We start from the raw sequence: 17,328 nt of genomic DNA, 5'->3' as shown, positions 1-17,328 counted from the left end.
CATCCCTAAATGTCCAAATTGAGTCCCGCTTGTCATTTTCCCTCCAAAATGTCATGTGACTCGTTACAAGAGTGCTGTCAGCATTGCTGCAGAGATTAAAGAGGGTGTGCATGGCTGTCAACCCAGGAGGAAGCCTCTTTTGAAGACAGTACACAAGAAAGCCCACCCGTCTCATCAGACCATAGGACATGGATCCAGTAATCTATGTACTTTGTTGACATGTCTTCAGCAAACTGTTTGCGGGCTTTCATATGTATCGTCTTTAGAAGAGGCTTCCTCTTGGGGTGACAGCCATGCAAACCAATTTGATGTAGAGTGTGGCGTATGGTCTGAGCACTAACAGGCTGACCCCCCACCTCTTCAATCTCTGCAGCAATGCTGACAGCACTCCTGTAACGAGTCACATGACATTTTGGAGGGAAAATGACAAGCAGTACTCAATTTGGACATTTAGGGATGTACATAGTTCCTATGCGGTGTACTCACTTTTGTTGCCAGGGGTTTCAATATTAATGGCTATATTTTGAGTTATTTTGAGGGGAAAATAAGTTAACTCTATTATATAAGCTGCACACAGACTACTTTTCATTGTGTCAAAGTGTCATTTTGTCAGTGTTGTCCCATGAAAAGATATACAGTACTTCAATATCTGCAGAAATGCGAGGGGTGTACTCACTTTTGTGGTACACTGTACATGCATACATACATACATACATACATAGATACAAAGACTGCACACTGTATATGTAATCATATCATACAGTACTTAGAATATTTGATTAAACGTACTATTTCAGCATGTTTAGTGCTGCACCAACACCATGTTTGGCTTCCGATACCGACACTATCGGCCGATGCCGATACTGTACCGATACCACGTTATATATAAAAATATACATTTTTTTCCCTTTTCATACTAAATTACTGCATTTTCAGTTGAATGTAATGTAAGTGCTATAACGGCTTTGTCACACACTGCTTAACTCATTGTCTGCCATTGAGAGACGTCCGATTAATTTGAAATGGGAGGTCTAGCCACCCTCCCGCTTCAAATGGATTGGCCGTCTCTTTGTAATAAACTCATTTAAATTCACAACAGAAGGATGATTGGATGCTACATGATTGGACGTCTATCATCATCTTTTGCAGTGTCCGTAGCTGGTGACCATCTTGGACAGGGCAACCAGCAGTTAGAGACAAAAAAGGACATATGGCGCAGCATTGGCACGTTATTTCTTAGTACTCAACGATACCGAATACATCATTTTACTGCTGTATCGGTACAGGTATTGATACTAGTATTGGCAACACTAGTTAAAGATGCTATGAATTACTACAGCAACTAACTTTAAAATGATAGCAGAGCATATTTTGGACACAAATCCATCCTAAAAAGTGACAGAAAAGGCTTAATAATGAAATTAGATTCTAAGTAGTCTTACTTTATCAGCTGCATTGGCCCCGCCCACTAAAAAAAATCTAACAGAAGATTATGTCACACACAGAATTAGCTGAAGATTTTTGCAGTCTCTTAGCATGCTATCCATAGGTTTTCTATTCTCTTGTTGCCATGTAACCGTTCTGTCATTCTGTCAACATGTAACACAGCACTAGAAAACTAGAAATGATCATCAGTTCTGGTTGTGATGTCACAACCAAAATTGCTGAAAAAGAGTGGGCATTTCCTGATGCGTTGTTTTGGATGGAATAACTATGAAATGGTCAAAATAAATAAATAAATAAAAAACTACATGTAAAATTATATACGTGCAGTCATATTTTCATATTTGTTGTGATGGTTACCATTTCATAGCAACTACAAGGTTCAATAGTTTGTTATCGGTTGCTCATTTGGAAGATAGAGACTACGCTCTCAATATTGGTTGATTTCTACACTCAGCCTCCAGTTTCCTCATATACAATAAAGTATTAAGTCAAAGTATGATAGAAGTCCACAGTGAATGAATTATGTTTAAGCTAAAAGCTCTCGGTGACGTTCCTGAAGGCGCTGGGTCACCCAAATATTTTAAATGGCTCATGTCATTATTCCAGCCCTGAATATTGGTCTAAGACATAAATCAAGACAGCCTGGGGTAAAGCGGCAAAATGAACTCTTAACTCTGTCAGTGCCATTGATGATGATACTGTATTTTGCCAATCATGTATCTATTTTCACCCTTCCGCTGTGAATTTCAATGAGTTTATCACTTATAGACATCTAAAGCATTTGAAGTGGGTGGGTGGCAGCGGATGAACAAACCCTCCCACTTCAAATGGATTCAAGGGTGTAGGTTTGCATAGGGACGGTAGGGACATAACACTACCGACTTTTCAGGATGCTCAAAATGTCCCCACCAACTTTTAAGCAACCTTATTTACATTATTTAATAACTTCAGTTACATAAAGTAGGTCATTTAGATTGTCTTCCCATATGTTGTAAAGATAGAATTGACCCTGCTATTATTAAGTGAATTACTTTCATTATGTTCAGACTTACATTAACCCCTTTTCACTTGCTGAATGTGCCAGTCCATTTTTTCAAACGTAAGTTTGATTGCCTGATGAGTTGACACCCCCCCCCCACACACACACACATGCAAGGACAGCTCCGACACAAATACAACATGCCGCCTCCTCCACCCCCTTCGAAGACGAGGAATATTTAAAGTTTTTTTTCCGCCAGCAGCAGCCACTGTAAGAAATGTAAAAAGACATCAATGTTGTGGAGGTGGGTAACACACCACTAATTTTGCAACTGAAAGTCCGATCTGCATCAGAGTTAGCATAGCATTAATCTGTGTGGATATCCCGAACTCAAGTAGGAATCGGCTTTGAGAGAAATATCCTCCTGTACCTTTTCTGAGGTTAACGTTTATTAAACTGTGAGTAATGTACTGAACCGAGGTTCAACCCCTTTTCCCCAATTTTAATTCTTATTTTATTTACATTGTCTTAAAGCGGCCCACAGAAGCTTTCTGTTTTTTGTTGAGTTTGGCTGTGCTTGTAGACAAAAGCCGTATTGTTTTACCTGAAAGAAGGTTCCATTTTTATTCATGTTTGTTATTCCCTGACTAAGAAGTTTTTTCAGTTATATTTAATTTATTCATTTCTGACAGACAATGTTGAGTGGTCGTAAGACAAATGTTTATTTCTTGCTTCCTGGATAGTTGAGAGATTATTAACAAGTTTGTAATTTTGTGTTTATGTTAATATAATTTATGTTGGAATATTGCTATTTAAATTTGCTAATAAACACCAGAAATTTACTCTGGAAGCTTTCAAATTTTTCCTATAGTAGTTTTTGAAAACAAAGGTTTCAATCGAACAGTGTATCACCTGAACCAAAACATATGCACTGCAAAAACACAACTCCTTAAAGCAGTAATGTGAAGTAATTTCATAACATGCCAAATAGGGTCACAATTAAAGTAATTAAACATTGTCCAACAAATAAAGCATGAAAAAATAATTTATATGTTGTATATTTGACAAAAAAAATTGCGTTTCCGAAGTTCAAGCCTGAAAGGGGACGAACCCGGAAGTGGTACATCACACCGGGAACAGCGATGGCAGCTCCATACATACGGCCACCATACAAAGCCCTTCAAACAGCGATATAAGCGATAGATCGAGCGCAAGGGAGGTGATCCAAGTTTTTGAAGAATTGGAGGAAGAAGAGGAGCTTGGAATTTTATGTTGGACCTAACATGTATTGACTAGACGCTAATAAGGATGCAAACAATGTGCCTAGACTACTTGACATGGAATGGATACAAGACCCATCGAGATTACAAGATTGGTAAGATATAGGCTGTTGTTATTATCATGATTTAAAGATGCAGGCATTTGCACATAATTTTACGTTTTTGACTATCTGATGACATTGTTAAAAAAAATAATAATCAGACTTCATGTTTATTTTGGCAGATCGGGCAGCTCTCGTGCATATATAATAATAATATAAAACCGTTGGGGGGAAAGAAGGAGATGAGTCGTTGATGGCTTTCTCCATTTTAATGTGGCAACTATAAGAAAACAAAATAATAGCGGACTGCCGCCACATTCGACCGCAAAGTTTTGCTTCTCGCTGATCTCCTCCTCGCCTCCTACTACTCCAGCGTCTCTTAAACGGATCGTGCATAGTGTCTTGTTATGAGCTTTTTGCCGAAACGTACAAATGCAATGCAATGCTTGAAGCATGAAGGTGGAAATACATAATACAAATACAAATAAATGTGCACAAACTCACCGGCGGTGTGTGTCTCTTACTGCAACGTGACCGTGAATTACTGCGACGCCAACCCACTTATATGCACATCCACACCCCTTTCCCGATTGACAGTGGCTTAACCCTTTCGGACAAGATCGTAGATGACGCACAATTTAAACATGCTTAACCTAGCGAACGCAACAACAACTACGATCGAGGATTGCCACGAGTTAACTTTCGGCCAACGTCGCTAGCTTATACTGTTCATTCCACAACAGTTGGCAGCTCTGCTTTGACAAAGTCATCAGTCATCTATCCAAAAATCACAGTTACTTTTTGGCAAATCCTTGATCATAAGCAGGACAGTTAAGGAAGCAGGCATCTTCGAAGTGTTTGCAGCAGAGAACACTACTCGATGATGGCGTGAAAGTCATTCGCTTCGTGCGAACGAAAGATGTCCATTTACGTGCCCTGCTATCCTTTGGCCACTGATACAACTTTTCGTTTGAGTGAGAACAAAACATCGCCACACACCGCCGTGGCATCTTACCGAGAAGCAATGCAACAAACAATACTGTTCTACGGCGGACTTCCCTTGCACTTCTAGGTGTGACGTAATTTCCGAAGATTACCGAAGATTGCCGAAGAAAAGCAGTTTCGTTGTCAAGGGCGTTGCTATGGGTTAAACAAAGAATCTGGAAGGGTTGCGTTAAAAAAAAATAACGAAAATATGCTTATAACTGTTTAGCCATTGATATTATTCAAAGACATGGTTGGCCAACCTTACTTCACATTACTGCTTTAAAAGTAGTTAATTTCCCTTGTTTCAAGTGTAAATCTACAAGAAATAAGTGAAATGATCTGTCAGCGCTTCAAGTAGATTTTACTCATTTAGATTTCTTGAAGTAAGAAAAATAGCTTACTGGAAATAAGCTTGTCAGACTTATTTTTAGCAAAAAAGTTAGTATATTTAATCTTAAAAAAAAGCTTGTTTGTCAGAAATGTTCTTAATTCAAGAATTATTTGAAAGCAATTTTTTCTGGATTCAGGTGAAAAATGACCAACTTTTAGATGTATAGTCTGAACAAATAGTTATATTTACTTAATTTAAGTTGAACAATCTAATGTAATAATCTGTTAACTAGTCTTTAACACTCAAAACAAGATGGAGAAATTATTCGACTAGATTTAGGAAATTATCAGATAAAAACGTTATAAATTTGCAGTGTGAAAGTTAGTATCAGGCAATAGTTATATTTTGCATTGATCATTTAGCCTATCAATTAATTAGATTCATAATCATGAGAAATTTAGGCCTGAACCCCGTACACCCAATCTGTTTGGTCTTATTAATGTCCCGTCCCCAGGATAAGGTGCACATGTGGGTTATGATGTTATATCGTCCCTACCAATTCTGAAACCAAACCTATGCCCTTGAATGGATTGGACGTCTGGCGCTGTCAGTGGCAGACAATAAATTAATTAGACACACTTAAAAATGATCCATGACCTATACATAAAATGTACTAAAACCAATCCAAGCACTCGCTCTAAGTAAAAACAATAGTTTAGCACTTATTGGTGCCCTTCATTATCCTTAAAGTATTGTGAAATCCAGTCACGTTAATTTGCAATGGATTGATATGGACAGATCAAAGTTGGTGCATCTGACACGCTCCAAATGATTAAAAAAAAAAAGATTCCCATTTGACAGAGGCTAATGAGGCTGAAGTTCTCTGGAGGTGAGGACGTAACATGAATCCTAAATGGAAACCTTGCAACGATCAACAAAATCTGTTGTTATTTTTAAACTAAACAATTTCAAGTTGTATTTTTTTCTGTAAAAGGTTGATGTTTTACCTTAAGTCAGCTTTTATAGGAAGGTCATCCACTTCTTCCACATAGGAGGCCGGAAACCATCCCTGACTGTAAATAAATGAAGGAAATGGAGAAAGAACTTTGGTGTTCATGCTGTGACTGATGATATTAAGAACTGACTGGTTACACACAGCCACTATGCAAATTAGTTTTAAAACATTATTTTTTGCAAAACTAACTCCGAATTTCGCACACAAACAGTAAAAATGTGAGTCTTGACATAGGATCATATGACACAGAAAGATCAACAAATAGGTAAATTCACAAGTAGCAAGTTGTGAATAGGCAGGAGAAATACAGTATAGGAATTTACCTAGCCAAATAAGGCTCTGAAAGTGATGCCTCCCAGTAAAATTTGATTATATTACACAGGTGTGTGGGCGCAGTTGGTAGCTTGAGTTGTCCTGGGACCGAAGGGTTATCGATTTCCAGCTACAACTACCCACCGCGAAGTGCCATTGGGCAAGGCACTGAACCCTAACTGCCTCCAAAGGGTTGGCAGCGCCTTGCATGGCAGCAGCACCATTAGTGTGTGTGCGTGAAAGGGTAAATGTGTAAAGCACTTTGGGTATTATAATAATGTACAGTGTACCACAAATGTGAGTACACCCCTCGCATTTCTGCAGATATTTAAGTATATCTTTTCATGGGACAACACTGACAAAATGACACTTTGACACAATGAAAAGTAGTCTGTGTGCATCTTATATAATAGAGTTAAATTATTTTCCCCTCAAAATAACTCAAAACATAGCCATTAATATCTAAACCCCTTGCAACAAAAGTGAGTACACCGCATGGGAACTACGTACGTCCCTAAATGTCCAAATTGAGTACTGCTTGTCATTTTCCCTCCAAAATGTCATGTGACTCGTTACAGGAGTGCTATCAGCATTGCTGCAGAGATTGAAGAGGTGGGGGGTAGCCTGTTAGTGCTCAGACCATACGCCGTATTCTACATCAAATTGGTGTGCATGGCTGTCACACCAGGAGGACGCCTCTTCTCAAGACGGTACACTAGAACGCCCGCGAACAGTTTGCTAAGGACATGACAACAAAGCACATGGATTACTAGAAACATGTCCTATGGTCTGATGAGATGAAGATTAATTTGTTTGGCTCCGATGGTCTCAAGCATGTGTGGCGGTGTCCAGGTGAGGAGTACAAAGATAGGTGTGTCATGCCTTCAGTCAAGCATGGTGGTGGGAATGACCCCCCCACCTCTTCAATCTCTGCAGCAATGCTGACAGCACTCCTGTAACGAATCACATGACATTTTGGAGGGAAAATGACAAGCAGTACTCAATTTGGACATTTAGGGATGTACGTAGTTCCCATGCGGTGTACTCACTTTTGTTGCCAGGGGTTTAGATATTAATGGCTATTTTTTGAGTTATTTTGAGGGGAACATAATTTAACTCTGTTATATAAGCTTGTCAGGAAATAAAACACAACCAGTATTCTATTCTTAAGACAGTCACGAGGAGAGGAAGCCTCCCACCTGATCAGAGATTAAATAACTTGCGGTCAGGAATCACTCGAGTCTCGTTTAACGTGCACACGGGGGTCGGCAGGTGCGAAGCCCAGCGACACAAGAGTCTCCCCACCTGTCGAATCCCGCGGCGCCTTTTTATTGGACAAAGTCACATGGTCAGAAACATGTCATAGCAGTGGGTGTGTGCTGCGTTATGATTGGCTAGTTCAAAGTGAGTCAGCTCTAACTGCTTCTCCTTATTTGGGCTTTCTCAAAACTGGATGCTTACTGTGAAACAGAAGTGAAACTTATTACAGCTCTTGGAATTTTCCACAGAAAAGCTTCGTGACTTACAACCTTGAGAACCTGGCCGTGGCTGGCACCAAAAGGGAGTTGATATCTGATAAGACAGTCAACTGAACCTCTTTGTATTTTGTTCAAAGAAATACAACACACAAACCTGGATGAATAATCTAACAAATGAATATAGTATCACACCAGTTATGTGTTTTATAAGCATGAATAAAATATATTCTTTCACAAAGCTGCAAACAGACTACTTTACATTGTTTCAAAGTGTCATTTTGTCAGTGTTGTCCCATGAAAAGATATATTTAAATATCTGCAGAAATGCTAGGGGTGTACTCACTTTTGTGATACACTGTAGATAAATGCACAAAATAAGTATTCTCCATTTGCCGTTTACCAGGTGTACCTAACAAAGGAGATAGCCAGGTTACACACACATACACATTTGCACTCACCGTGAATTGTTGCCAGCTATCCGGCCATACAGCCATCCGTTTTTTGTCTGCTGGACCAGCACAGTGATCATCTCTCCCCTGGAAAAGGGCAGTAGAGTTGGATTGGAGCCGTCAGGTTGATGAGCCACCCGGGCCCTCATGGTTCTTCCTGAACCCCCTGACGATTCAGCTGCAGAGCGATATATGCTTCCCTGGGGAGACGGAGCTGGAAAGAGACAGAAATCAAGCACACTGGTACTTGAAACGTCATAGCAAAAATTGAAGTCTATCCTGAAGCTATTCCTGATGTCAACCTGAAGCATTTACATTTTCCATTGATTTCCCACATCCAAGAGTTTTTGTTTTTTCTTTCAACAAGCTATTTCTAATTTTGATCCCAAAAAAAAAAAAAAAAAAAAAAATTAATCAACAACAATATTTTGTGGAGTTTGGCAAATTTGATTGAAAAACATTGATTCAAGAGAAATTAATACTGAAATATGCTGGCAGTTATTTTTTTTAATTAAAAATGATAAATTCCTCCTCTCAAATGTTCTCTCACCTCTTGATGGTATTTTGCCAAGAGGTTGCTCTTCTCTGTTCCTCCTGTTCTCTTGCCTTATTTGTGCCTACATAACCAAGAATAGAAAAGTCAAGACAACGCATACCCTGGAAAATGCTCATTTTAGCACAAATTCAAATTTGTCAAGATTCATTTTATTTTTATTTAATCCATGATATCTGAGGTTATTATCATGCTAAACATGTGGCTGGCAAAGACCACTCATGCCACCAGATGGCACTCTGGCAGCAAAAACACCCACTGCACTACATTCCCTTTAACTGTGTAACGAGATACAAATCCAAACTGATTTGATAAAGCTTTCATCAAATCTGTTCAGAGAAACAGAATCCCACCTCAAACATTATGCACCAATGACTCTGCTTGATAAACTCAGTGAAGCTGACTTGCATCAACTTTGTGATGAACTCACAGGGCTATCCAGGCCAGGTGGCCTTATGCCATCCGATTCCCTGGTGGCGTTTACCTCTTCTCTCCAGGAGTCAGCCTTCTGCTGGAGGGAACTTCCATTCTACCTCACAACACACACAATACCAGTATGAGAACAGTTTACATAGACTTTTGCATGAAGAACACGAATGTCAGAAGAGTAGCTATAATTGCGTGCGAAGCATGACCTCACTAACCTGTGACTGAAGGTAATTAGAGCTAGTTTATTGCTTTTGCCCTTTGAAGCACGAGCAGTTCCCTCACAGATTATTTGACTTGGAGATACAATTATTTCACCTGGCTACAAAAGCACTATTTAAAACAAAGGACATAGTGAAACTGAACTGTTTGTACATGCCTCTAATACATGGAGGTAGATTTGTGTCTGTATTATTCTTTCAAAATAAGTTGCTTTAATCAAAATATATATTTTCGTCAAAAAATGTCACTTCAATCAATAAAAAAAATAAATAAATAAAAGCCTGTTTGAATGCAAAAATAAAATTTGAGACTCAAAAAAAAAAAAAAAAAAAAAAAACATTTAATTTTTTTTATTTTTTTAAACAACTTTTTTGATTGAAGCAAAGGTGTAGGTTTGCACAGGGACAGTGGGGACAAAACTCTACTAATTTTCAGGAGGCTCAAATTGTCCCCACCATTTTTTAAGCAACCTTATTTGCATTAGATAATGTGTTCAGTCATATACAGTAGGTCAATTAGATTGTCTTCCCATTTGTTGTAACAATAGAATTGACCCTTCCAATCTTAAGTGAATTATTTTCATTATTTTCAGACTTACATTCACCATTCCATGTTTTTTCCCTCAAATGCACGCTTGATTGGCTGATGACTTGACCCCCCCTCTCCCTCACACATACACACGCAACTCTCACAGTACAGAATTATGTCACATGGGAGGGATATTAGAAGTTTTTTTTTCCCGTCAGCAGCCCGCTGTAAGTAACGAAAAACGGAATTGTTGTGAAACGCACCACTAATTTTGCTACTGAAACTCCGACCCGCATCAGAGTTTAGCATTACCATTGCATTGAACTGTGTGAACTTGCTAACAGAGTAGGAAACTGCTTAGGAGAAGTGTCCTTCTGTATGTGTTTTCTACTTTAATTAAACTGTGAGAAATATAGTAAACTCTGCTCAGCTGCAGGAAATTTACTGTACCAAGGTTTACCCCCTTCTTCCCAGTTTTCATTTTTATTTTGCTGTGTTGTAGAGGTGGGGAACACACCGCAAATTTTGCTACTGAAAGTGCGACCTGCGTCAGAGTTGGCATAACATTAACCTGTGAGAATTTCTCAAGGAATAAGCTGCTTTCAGAGAATTATCCTCCTGGATGTTTTCTACTGTTAACGTTAATTAAACTGTAAGAAATGTAGTGAACCAAGGTTTATACCCTTCTCCCCAGGTTTCATTTTCATTTTATTTATGTGCAAAGCAGTAGTGTTTTTTCTGAAAGAAGGCTCTATTTTTATTTATTTTTGTTATTCACTGACTAAGATGTTGTTTTGTTGTATTTAATTTATTTATACAGACAATTTTGAGTGGTGTAAAGACAAATGTTTGGTTCAAATCATATTTATCTAATAGGTACCAGTTTGTCAATGTAAACCAGCAATCATCATCGTACTCTAGAGTTAGTTATGGTGTGCCGCAAGGATCGGTCCTCGGGCCCATTTTGTTTACGCTGTATATGCTTCCTCTAGGTAATATCATCAGAAAACATAGCATTAACTTTCATTGTTACGCTGACGACACACAACTGTATTTATCAATTAAACCTGAGCAGGTCAGGCAAGTGGAAAAACTAAGCACCTGCGTCCGAGATATAAATACCTGGATGAGCACTAACTATCTTCTACTTAACCCTGAAAAGACAGTCCTTATAATAGGCCCGAAAAGTGTGAGAGACTCTTTAGCTGCCCAGATAGTCACTCTGGACAATGTAAGTGTAGCCTCCAGCACTACAGTTAAAAACCTAGGAGTTTTATTTGACCCTGACTTATCGTTTAAAGCACACATTAAACAAACCTGTAGAACGGCTTTCTTTCACCTGCGTAACATCGCCAAAATTAGAAATATTTTATCTAAAAGCGATGCAGAAAAATTAATTCACGCGTTCGTTACATCGAGATTGGATTACTGTAACTCCCTACTTGCAGCTTGTCCTAAAAGTTCTCTAAAAGGCCTTCAGCTAGTCCAAAACGCAGCAGCAAGACTTTTAACAGGAACCAATAGATGAGAGCACATCACCCCTGTGCTCCAGGCACTTCACTGGCTTCCAGTCGAGTTTAGAATTAAATTTAAAATACTCCTTCTTACATTTAAGACCATTAATGGGTTGGGGCCATCTTATCTCACCGATGCTCTGGTTCCATACCGCCCCAACAGAACACTCCGATCTCAGAATGCAGGTCTACTGGTAGTTCCCAGGGTTTATAAAAGTACTGTCGGAGCTAGAGCCTTTAGCCACCAAGCCCCTGTTTTATGGAATCAGCTTCCAGCTAGTATTAAAGAAGCCGAGACAGTCTGCACATTTAAGATTAGATTAAAAATGTTCCTATTCGACAAAGCTTATGGTTAGGCTAGTTGAAGTCAGAGTAGACTCACAGTTTTGTCGAAGCTGCACTAGAAGCTATAATGCTGGGGGAAGTACAGCCGCTGAGTTCTATCTCCTTTTCTTACTCTACCTACCACTTGTCTTACTTTATTTCTATTTTCCAATGTTAATATCTAGTTGTCCAGTCTCTTCATCACTAGTCACCCGGTGTCCCCTTTCCCCCCTCCCCTCTGGGGAGGGGCTATTTTTCAGCTGCAGCCTCCTGACTGTCCGGACCCCTGGCTGGATAGACGTCCTCGCTGCTACCCCGTCTCATCTGGCTAGATGGACCTCTTCTTGCTCCTTTACTCCACTGCATTTTTACGGACTGTAATTTTGCCTGCTAATTCCCATTAGCAGTTCTGGGGTTCCTGTCTATCCGTCCTGGGAGTGGATCTCTCCTGAATGTGGTACTCCCCGAGGTTTCTCATTTTTCTCCCAATTGACTCTGGTGTTTTTGGAGTTTTTCCTTGCCGGCATGGAGGGTCTTAAGGATAGGGGATACCCAGGACTTGAACTGTATCTATTCATCTTTGTTGCTTCATTTCTAATTGTGTATCATATTGCCTCTGTAAAGTCCTTTGAGACATCTGTTGTGATTGAGGGCTATACAAATAAAATTGAATTGAATGTTTATTTTTTTGCATTCCTGGATACTTAAGAGATGATTAACAAGTTTATATTTCTTGTGTATGTTAATATAATTTGTGTTCAAATAATGCAATTTAGATTTCCTAATAAAATCCAGACATTTATTCTGGAAGTTTTCAAAATGTTTCTTTAGCAGTTTTTGAAAACAAAGGTTTGAATCAAACGGTGTATCACCTGAACCAATACATATGCACTGCAAAAACCCAACTCCTTAAAATTGAAGGAAAAAAATGAAATTCCCTTGTTTTCAGCGTAAATCTACTAGAAATAGGTGAAATTATCCGCTAGTGCTAGTCTTGAAATACTACTATTAGTGTTGGCGATCAATGTATTTGTTGTTGTTGTTTATGCTTCTTCTCTCGCCTTCTCTCTCTCTCTCTCTCTCTCTCTCTCTCTCTCTCTCTCTCTCTCTCTCTCTCTCTCTCTCTTTCTCTCTCTCTCTCTCTCTCTCTCTCTCTCTCTCCTTTTCTTCTGTTCCCCTCCTGTTCGCTGCTTTCTGCTAATAAACGAGGTACGTTGAATGATCACAATGGGACACTCAGATCTCCATTCCCTTGACAAGCAGCTGAACAGGACACGTTAAAGAAAAAAAAGAAAAACAAATGTTCTTAATTCAAGAATAGCTATTGTTCAAAACATTATTTGAAAGCATGTTTTTCTTGATTTATGTGAAAAATGACCGACTTTTAGATACATAGGCTTAATAAGAACAAATGGTAATATTTACTAAAAGTAAGTGAAAGAATCTGACGCATTAAAATGTTAACTAGCCTTTAAAACTCAAAACAAGATGAAAATTATTCAACTAGATTCAAGAAAAGTTAACAGATTCAGACGTTATACTGTAAATTTGCTGTGTGAAAGTTAGTATAGGTCAATACAGATTGATTTTGCATCAGTCATCAAGCCTATCAATCAATTAGGTTCTTATTGGAGAGAAATGTAGCCCTGACTGCCGTTCACCCAATCTGTTTATTTTTATTAATATCCCGTCCTGAGCAAAATGTGTATATGCAGGTAATGATTAAGGTTATGTTGTCCCTACCAACATTGAGACCAACCTACGCACTTGGATTAAAGTAATGTTATTTTGAGTTTGGGCCACATTTTGGGTAGGCAAGTAGGGTCGTCAAAAGTATCAAAAGGTATCGATCTTGGAATATTGTATCCGAATACGGTATTTGATTACTAAAGTACTGTATCAATACGCAGCTATTTATTTGTATTTGCACTAACACAAGTCACCAGAAATTTGTTGTCATGAGGTAAATTTGATTTGGCGCTACTCTTGATCGTTATAGAGGATATTTTTAAATTTTACTTGTTAACACAATTCATTTTCACTGAGAGGGGGGAATGAACATCGGCAATTCATTTTGGGTTACATCCTTGTTAATTTGGGGCATTCTGGGGTCGCTATCTGTACATTTTGGATTTTTTAGTGTTAATTTTAGGGCATTTCTGGGTCACTTCTCGTGAATTTGTCACTTCCTGTTGATCTTTGGGCATTTCGGGTAACCTTTTGATTTCAGTTCATTTTTTTATTGGTTTTCAGGCATTTATGGGTCACTTGTTATTGTTTTGGGTCACTTTCTGGTGATTTTTGGGCATTCTCAAGTTAATCCTGTTAATCTTAATGCAATTTGAAATTTTTTATATTTTTGCATCAAAAATAATGACCATCAGTGGAGAAACATTGAAAAAAATTAACATTTAATAGTGGATTTTTTTTTTTTTTTTTTGGGTATCGATATCAAGTTGAAAATATTAGTATTGTTTAACAGTAGCTCCTAGCCATTGTTAGTCAGCTTTTTTTTTTGCAGCCTTATGAACATGTCAGTCATATTTAACTCACAGGCTGTCATTGACAGGGCGAGACGTCCAATAATTTTTGATTGGGAGTGAGTTAATTAACATTCGTTCATTCCTCTGAGTTTTAATAAACTGGACGTCTATCTTTGCCTATTGTAGGCAGTGCGTTAAAGCTGAATTAATAGGAAATAAATAGGAGATTTTTCATTAGTTCAGAAGCGAAAGGAAATGTGGTCAGTTCCCTATTGGGTACACAGCGTGTAGACATTTCCATTCCGTCAGGTTCCGCTGTCAGTTTGACTGGCTGTGAATAGATGAAAGAAAGAGGAGGAAGTCGAAACAGGCAACTTTTCCTCCATCCTGCTAAAGATGCTGAATCTTTATCATCTTCTAATCTCTTGCTCTGTTGTTGACCCTCATTATAAGGAAGGAAAATTTCCCCCACAGAGACTAATTGTAGCTGACACAATCATTAGACATTATTGAGAATTCTCTTTTGAGCACGTCCCTCTTATGGTCTTCCTGATCGTCACTGTAATGAGTTACATGATTTCCCCAAGCCATTATGTCAATCTGTCAATAAACCCAAAGTACAAGCCATGAAATACGGTAAGGGAGATGTGTACCTTATTCATGAGGCGGGAGATGGACTGGATGAGGCCACAGTGTTTTTCAGCCAAAAAGCGATATCTTCTCTCTTCCTCCTTTAGAGCCTCACTATGACTTTCCCGAAGGAACTGTAAATGCTCAGCACCATCCTGAGTGTACGCATAGTTGATAGTGTATATAATGTACTGCTCTTGCACCATAAAGAACAAAAAATTGGAGCACATCTAATGAATGAATCAAACAACTCCTTGTCAATTGCGTTTGGCGTTTATATGTTATACAGTGGGGCAAATAAGTATTTAGTCAACCACCAATTGTGCAAGTTCAAGAGAGGCCTGTAATTGTCAACATGGGTAAAGCTCAACCATGAGAGACAGAATGTGGAGAAAAAAACAGAAAATCACATTGTTTGATTTTAAAAGAATGTATTTCCAAATTAGAGTGGAAAATAAGTATGTGGTCACCAGGGGTCGCGTTAACCGAATATTTTCCGTCGTTGACCGATTTTTTAAAACGGTGACGGAAAAAACTGAAGTCCATCCGTCATTTTGACAGGTAGCAATTCACACCCCAGACCACAGGGTGGCGAGTGAGCATATTAATTAGCTATTGTCTCTCTTGATGCATGACGTCGTTGGCCTTACTCTGAAAAATGTCAAGGCAACTGAGTGTCCGAAGTTTCTTCAAAAAGCCCCAAAACGACAATGGTCTTGATAAAAGAGGTGAAAAAACAGGGACTAAACAAGCGGGCACGCAATTCAAGTCCATGCGCACCAGGAGGAAGGTGTGAAACTACGTTCAGGCCACAGCAGGTGAACTGTTAATTTCATTGTTCCATACGCTACATATGGTAGGCTACCTACCTACTGGGGCCAGAGTCAGCTGTTTTTGTCACTGCGGAGAAAAAGTTACATATTCATCTGCTTGATGTGTGATGGCACGGTGTGGATTCTCTGTTAAGCTTGTTCGGACAGAATATTAATTTAAAATGAATGAAGACTAAATACTATTGAATATGTTGAAGCGGTATGCAATGTTAAGAGTCTTGTTAGCTTGAATTGCTGTGTCTAGCTGCTATAGCCCTGCTGCTCTCTGTGAACTCTCTATTCAAGCCGGAACGCGCGCGGCTCTTAAGTGTCTCTGTCACGTGACTGTGTCATAGCCGCTAACGCGCTCGGCCAAATGGACACACAAGTACGGAAGGTGAATTATGCCAAACAAAGGGTCACCACAATGTCATTATTATCATTTTAAAAATTTAAGTGACGGGTAAAAATTGATTATGACCGGATTTTTATGACCCTGTCAGTCAAAATGACAGACAACAAAAAAATCTAGCACAACCTCTGGTGGTCACCTACGAACAAGCAAGATTTCTGGCTGTCAAAGAGTTCTAACTTCTTCTAACGAGGTCTAACGAGGGCTAACGAGGCTCCACCCGTTACCTGTATTAATGGCACCTGTTTTAACTCATTATCGGTATAAAAGACACCTGTCCACAAACTCAGTCAGTAACACTCCAAACTCCACTATGGCCAAGACCAAAGAGCTGTCGAAGGACACCAGAGACAAAATTGTAGACCTGCACCAGGCTAGGAAGACTGAATCTGCAATAGGTAAAACGCTTGGTGTAAAGAAATCAACTGTGGGAGCAATTATTAGAAAATGGAAGACATACAAGACCACTAATAATCTCCCTCGATCTGGGGCTCCATGCAAGATCTCACCCTGTGGCATCAAAATGATAACAAGAAAGGTGAGCAAAAATCCCAGAACCACACGTGGGGACCTAGTGAATGACCTACAGAGAGCTGGGACCACAGTAACAAAGACTACTATCAGTAACACAATGCGCCACTAGGGACTCAAATCCTGCACTGCCAGACGTATCTCCGTGCTGAAGAAAATACATGTCCAGGCCCGTCTGCGATTCGCTAGAGAGCATTTGGATGATCCAAATGAGGACTGGGAGAATCTGTTTTGGTCAGATGAAACCAAAGTAGAACTTTTTGGTAGAAACACAGGTTCTCGTGTTTGGAGGAGAAAGAATACTGAACTGCATCCGAACAACACCATACCCACTGTGAAGCATGGGGGTGGAAACATCATGCTTTGGGGCTGTTTTTCTGCATAGGGACCAGGACGACTGATCTGTGTAAAGGAAAGAATGAATGGGGCCATGTATCGAGAGATTTTGAGTGAAAATCTTCTTCCATCAGCAAGGGTATTGAAGATGAGACGTGGCTGGGTCTTTCAGCATGACAATGATCCCTAACACACAGCCGGGGCAACAAAGGAGTGGCTTCCTAAGAAGCATTTCAAAG

At 39.2% G+C, this 17,328-nt stretch overlaps 1 protein-coding gene across 1 annotated transcript in view; it reads right to left on the bottom strand.

The window, feature by feature from the left end:
• The window catches only part of baiap2l2a (BAR/IMD domain containing adaptor protein 2 like 2a), a 36,800-nt gene that overhangs the window by 13,066 nt on the left and 6,406 nt on the right, over window positions 1–17,328 (bottom strand). Inside the window, exons 7-11 of the mRNA XM_057817058.1 lie at window positions 15,022–15,153; window positions 9,302–9,400; window positions 8,869–8,935; window positions 8,328–8,532; window positions 6,072–6,137 (exon numbers count right to left, since the gene is read on the bottom strand). Of these exons, the coding sequence (XP_057673041.1) occupies window positions 6,072–6,137; window positions 8,328–8,532; window positions 8,869–8,935; window positions 9,302–9,400; window positions 15,022–15,153 (569 nt within the window). The remainder of the gene's footprint in view (window positions 1–6,071; window positions 6,138–8,327; window positions 8,533–8,868; window positions 8,936–9,301; window positions 9,401–15,021; window positions 15,154–17,328) is intronic.

Source organism: Corythoichthys intestinalis, chromosome 16 (assembly GCF_030265065.1).
Source record: "Corythoichthys intestinalis isolate RoL2023-P3 chromosome 16, ASM3026506v1, whole genome shotgun sequence".
Taxonomy (NCBI): Eukaryota; Metazoa; Chordata; class Actinopteri; order Syngnathiformes; family Syngnathidae; genus Corythoichthys; species Corythoichthys intestinalis.
Note: the sequence above shows the minus strand (reverse complement) of the source record. Positions and strands in the feature narration are given on the sequence as shown.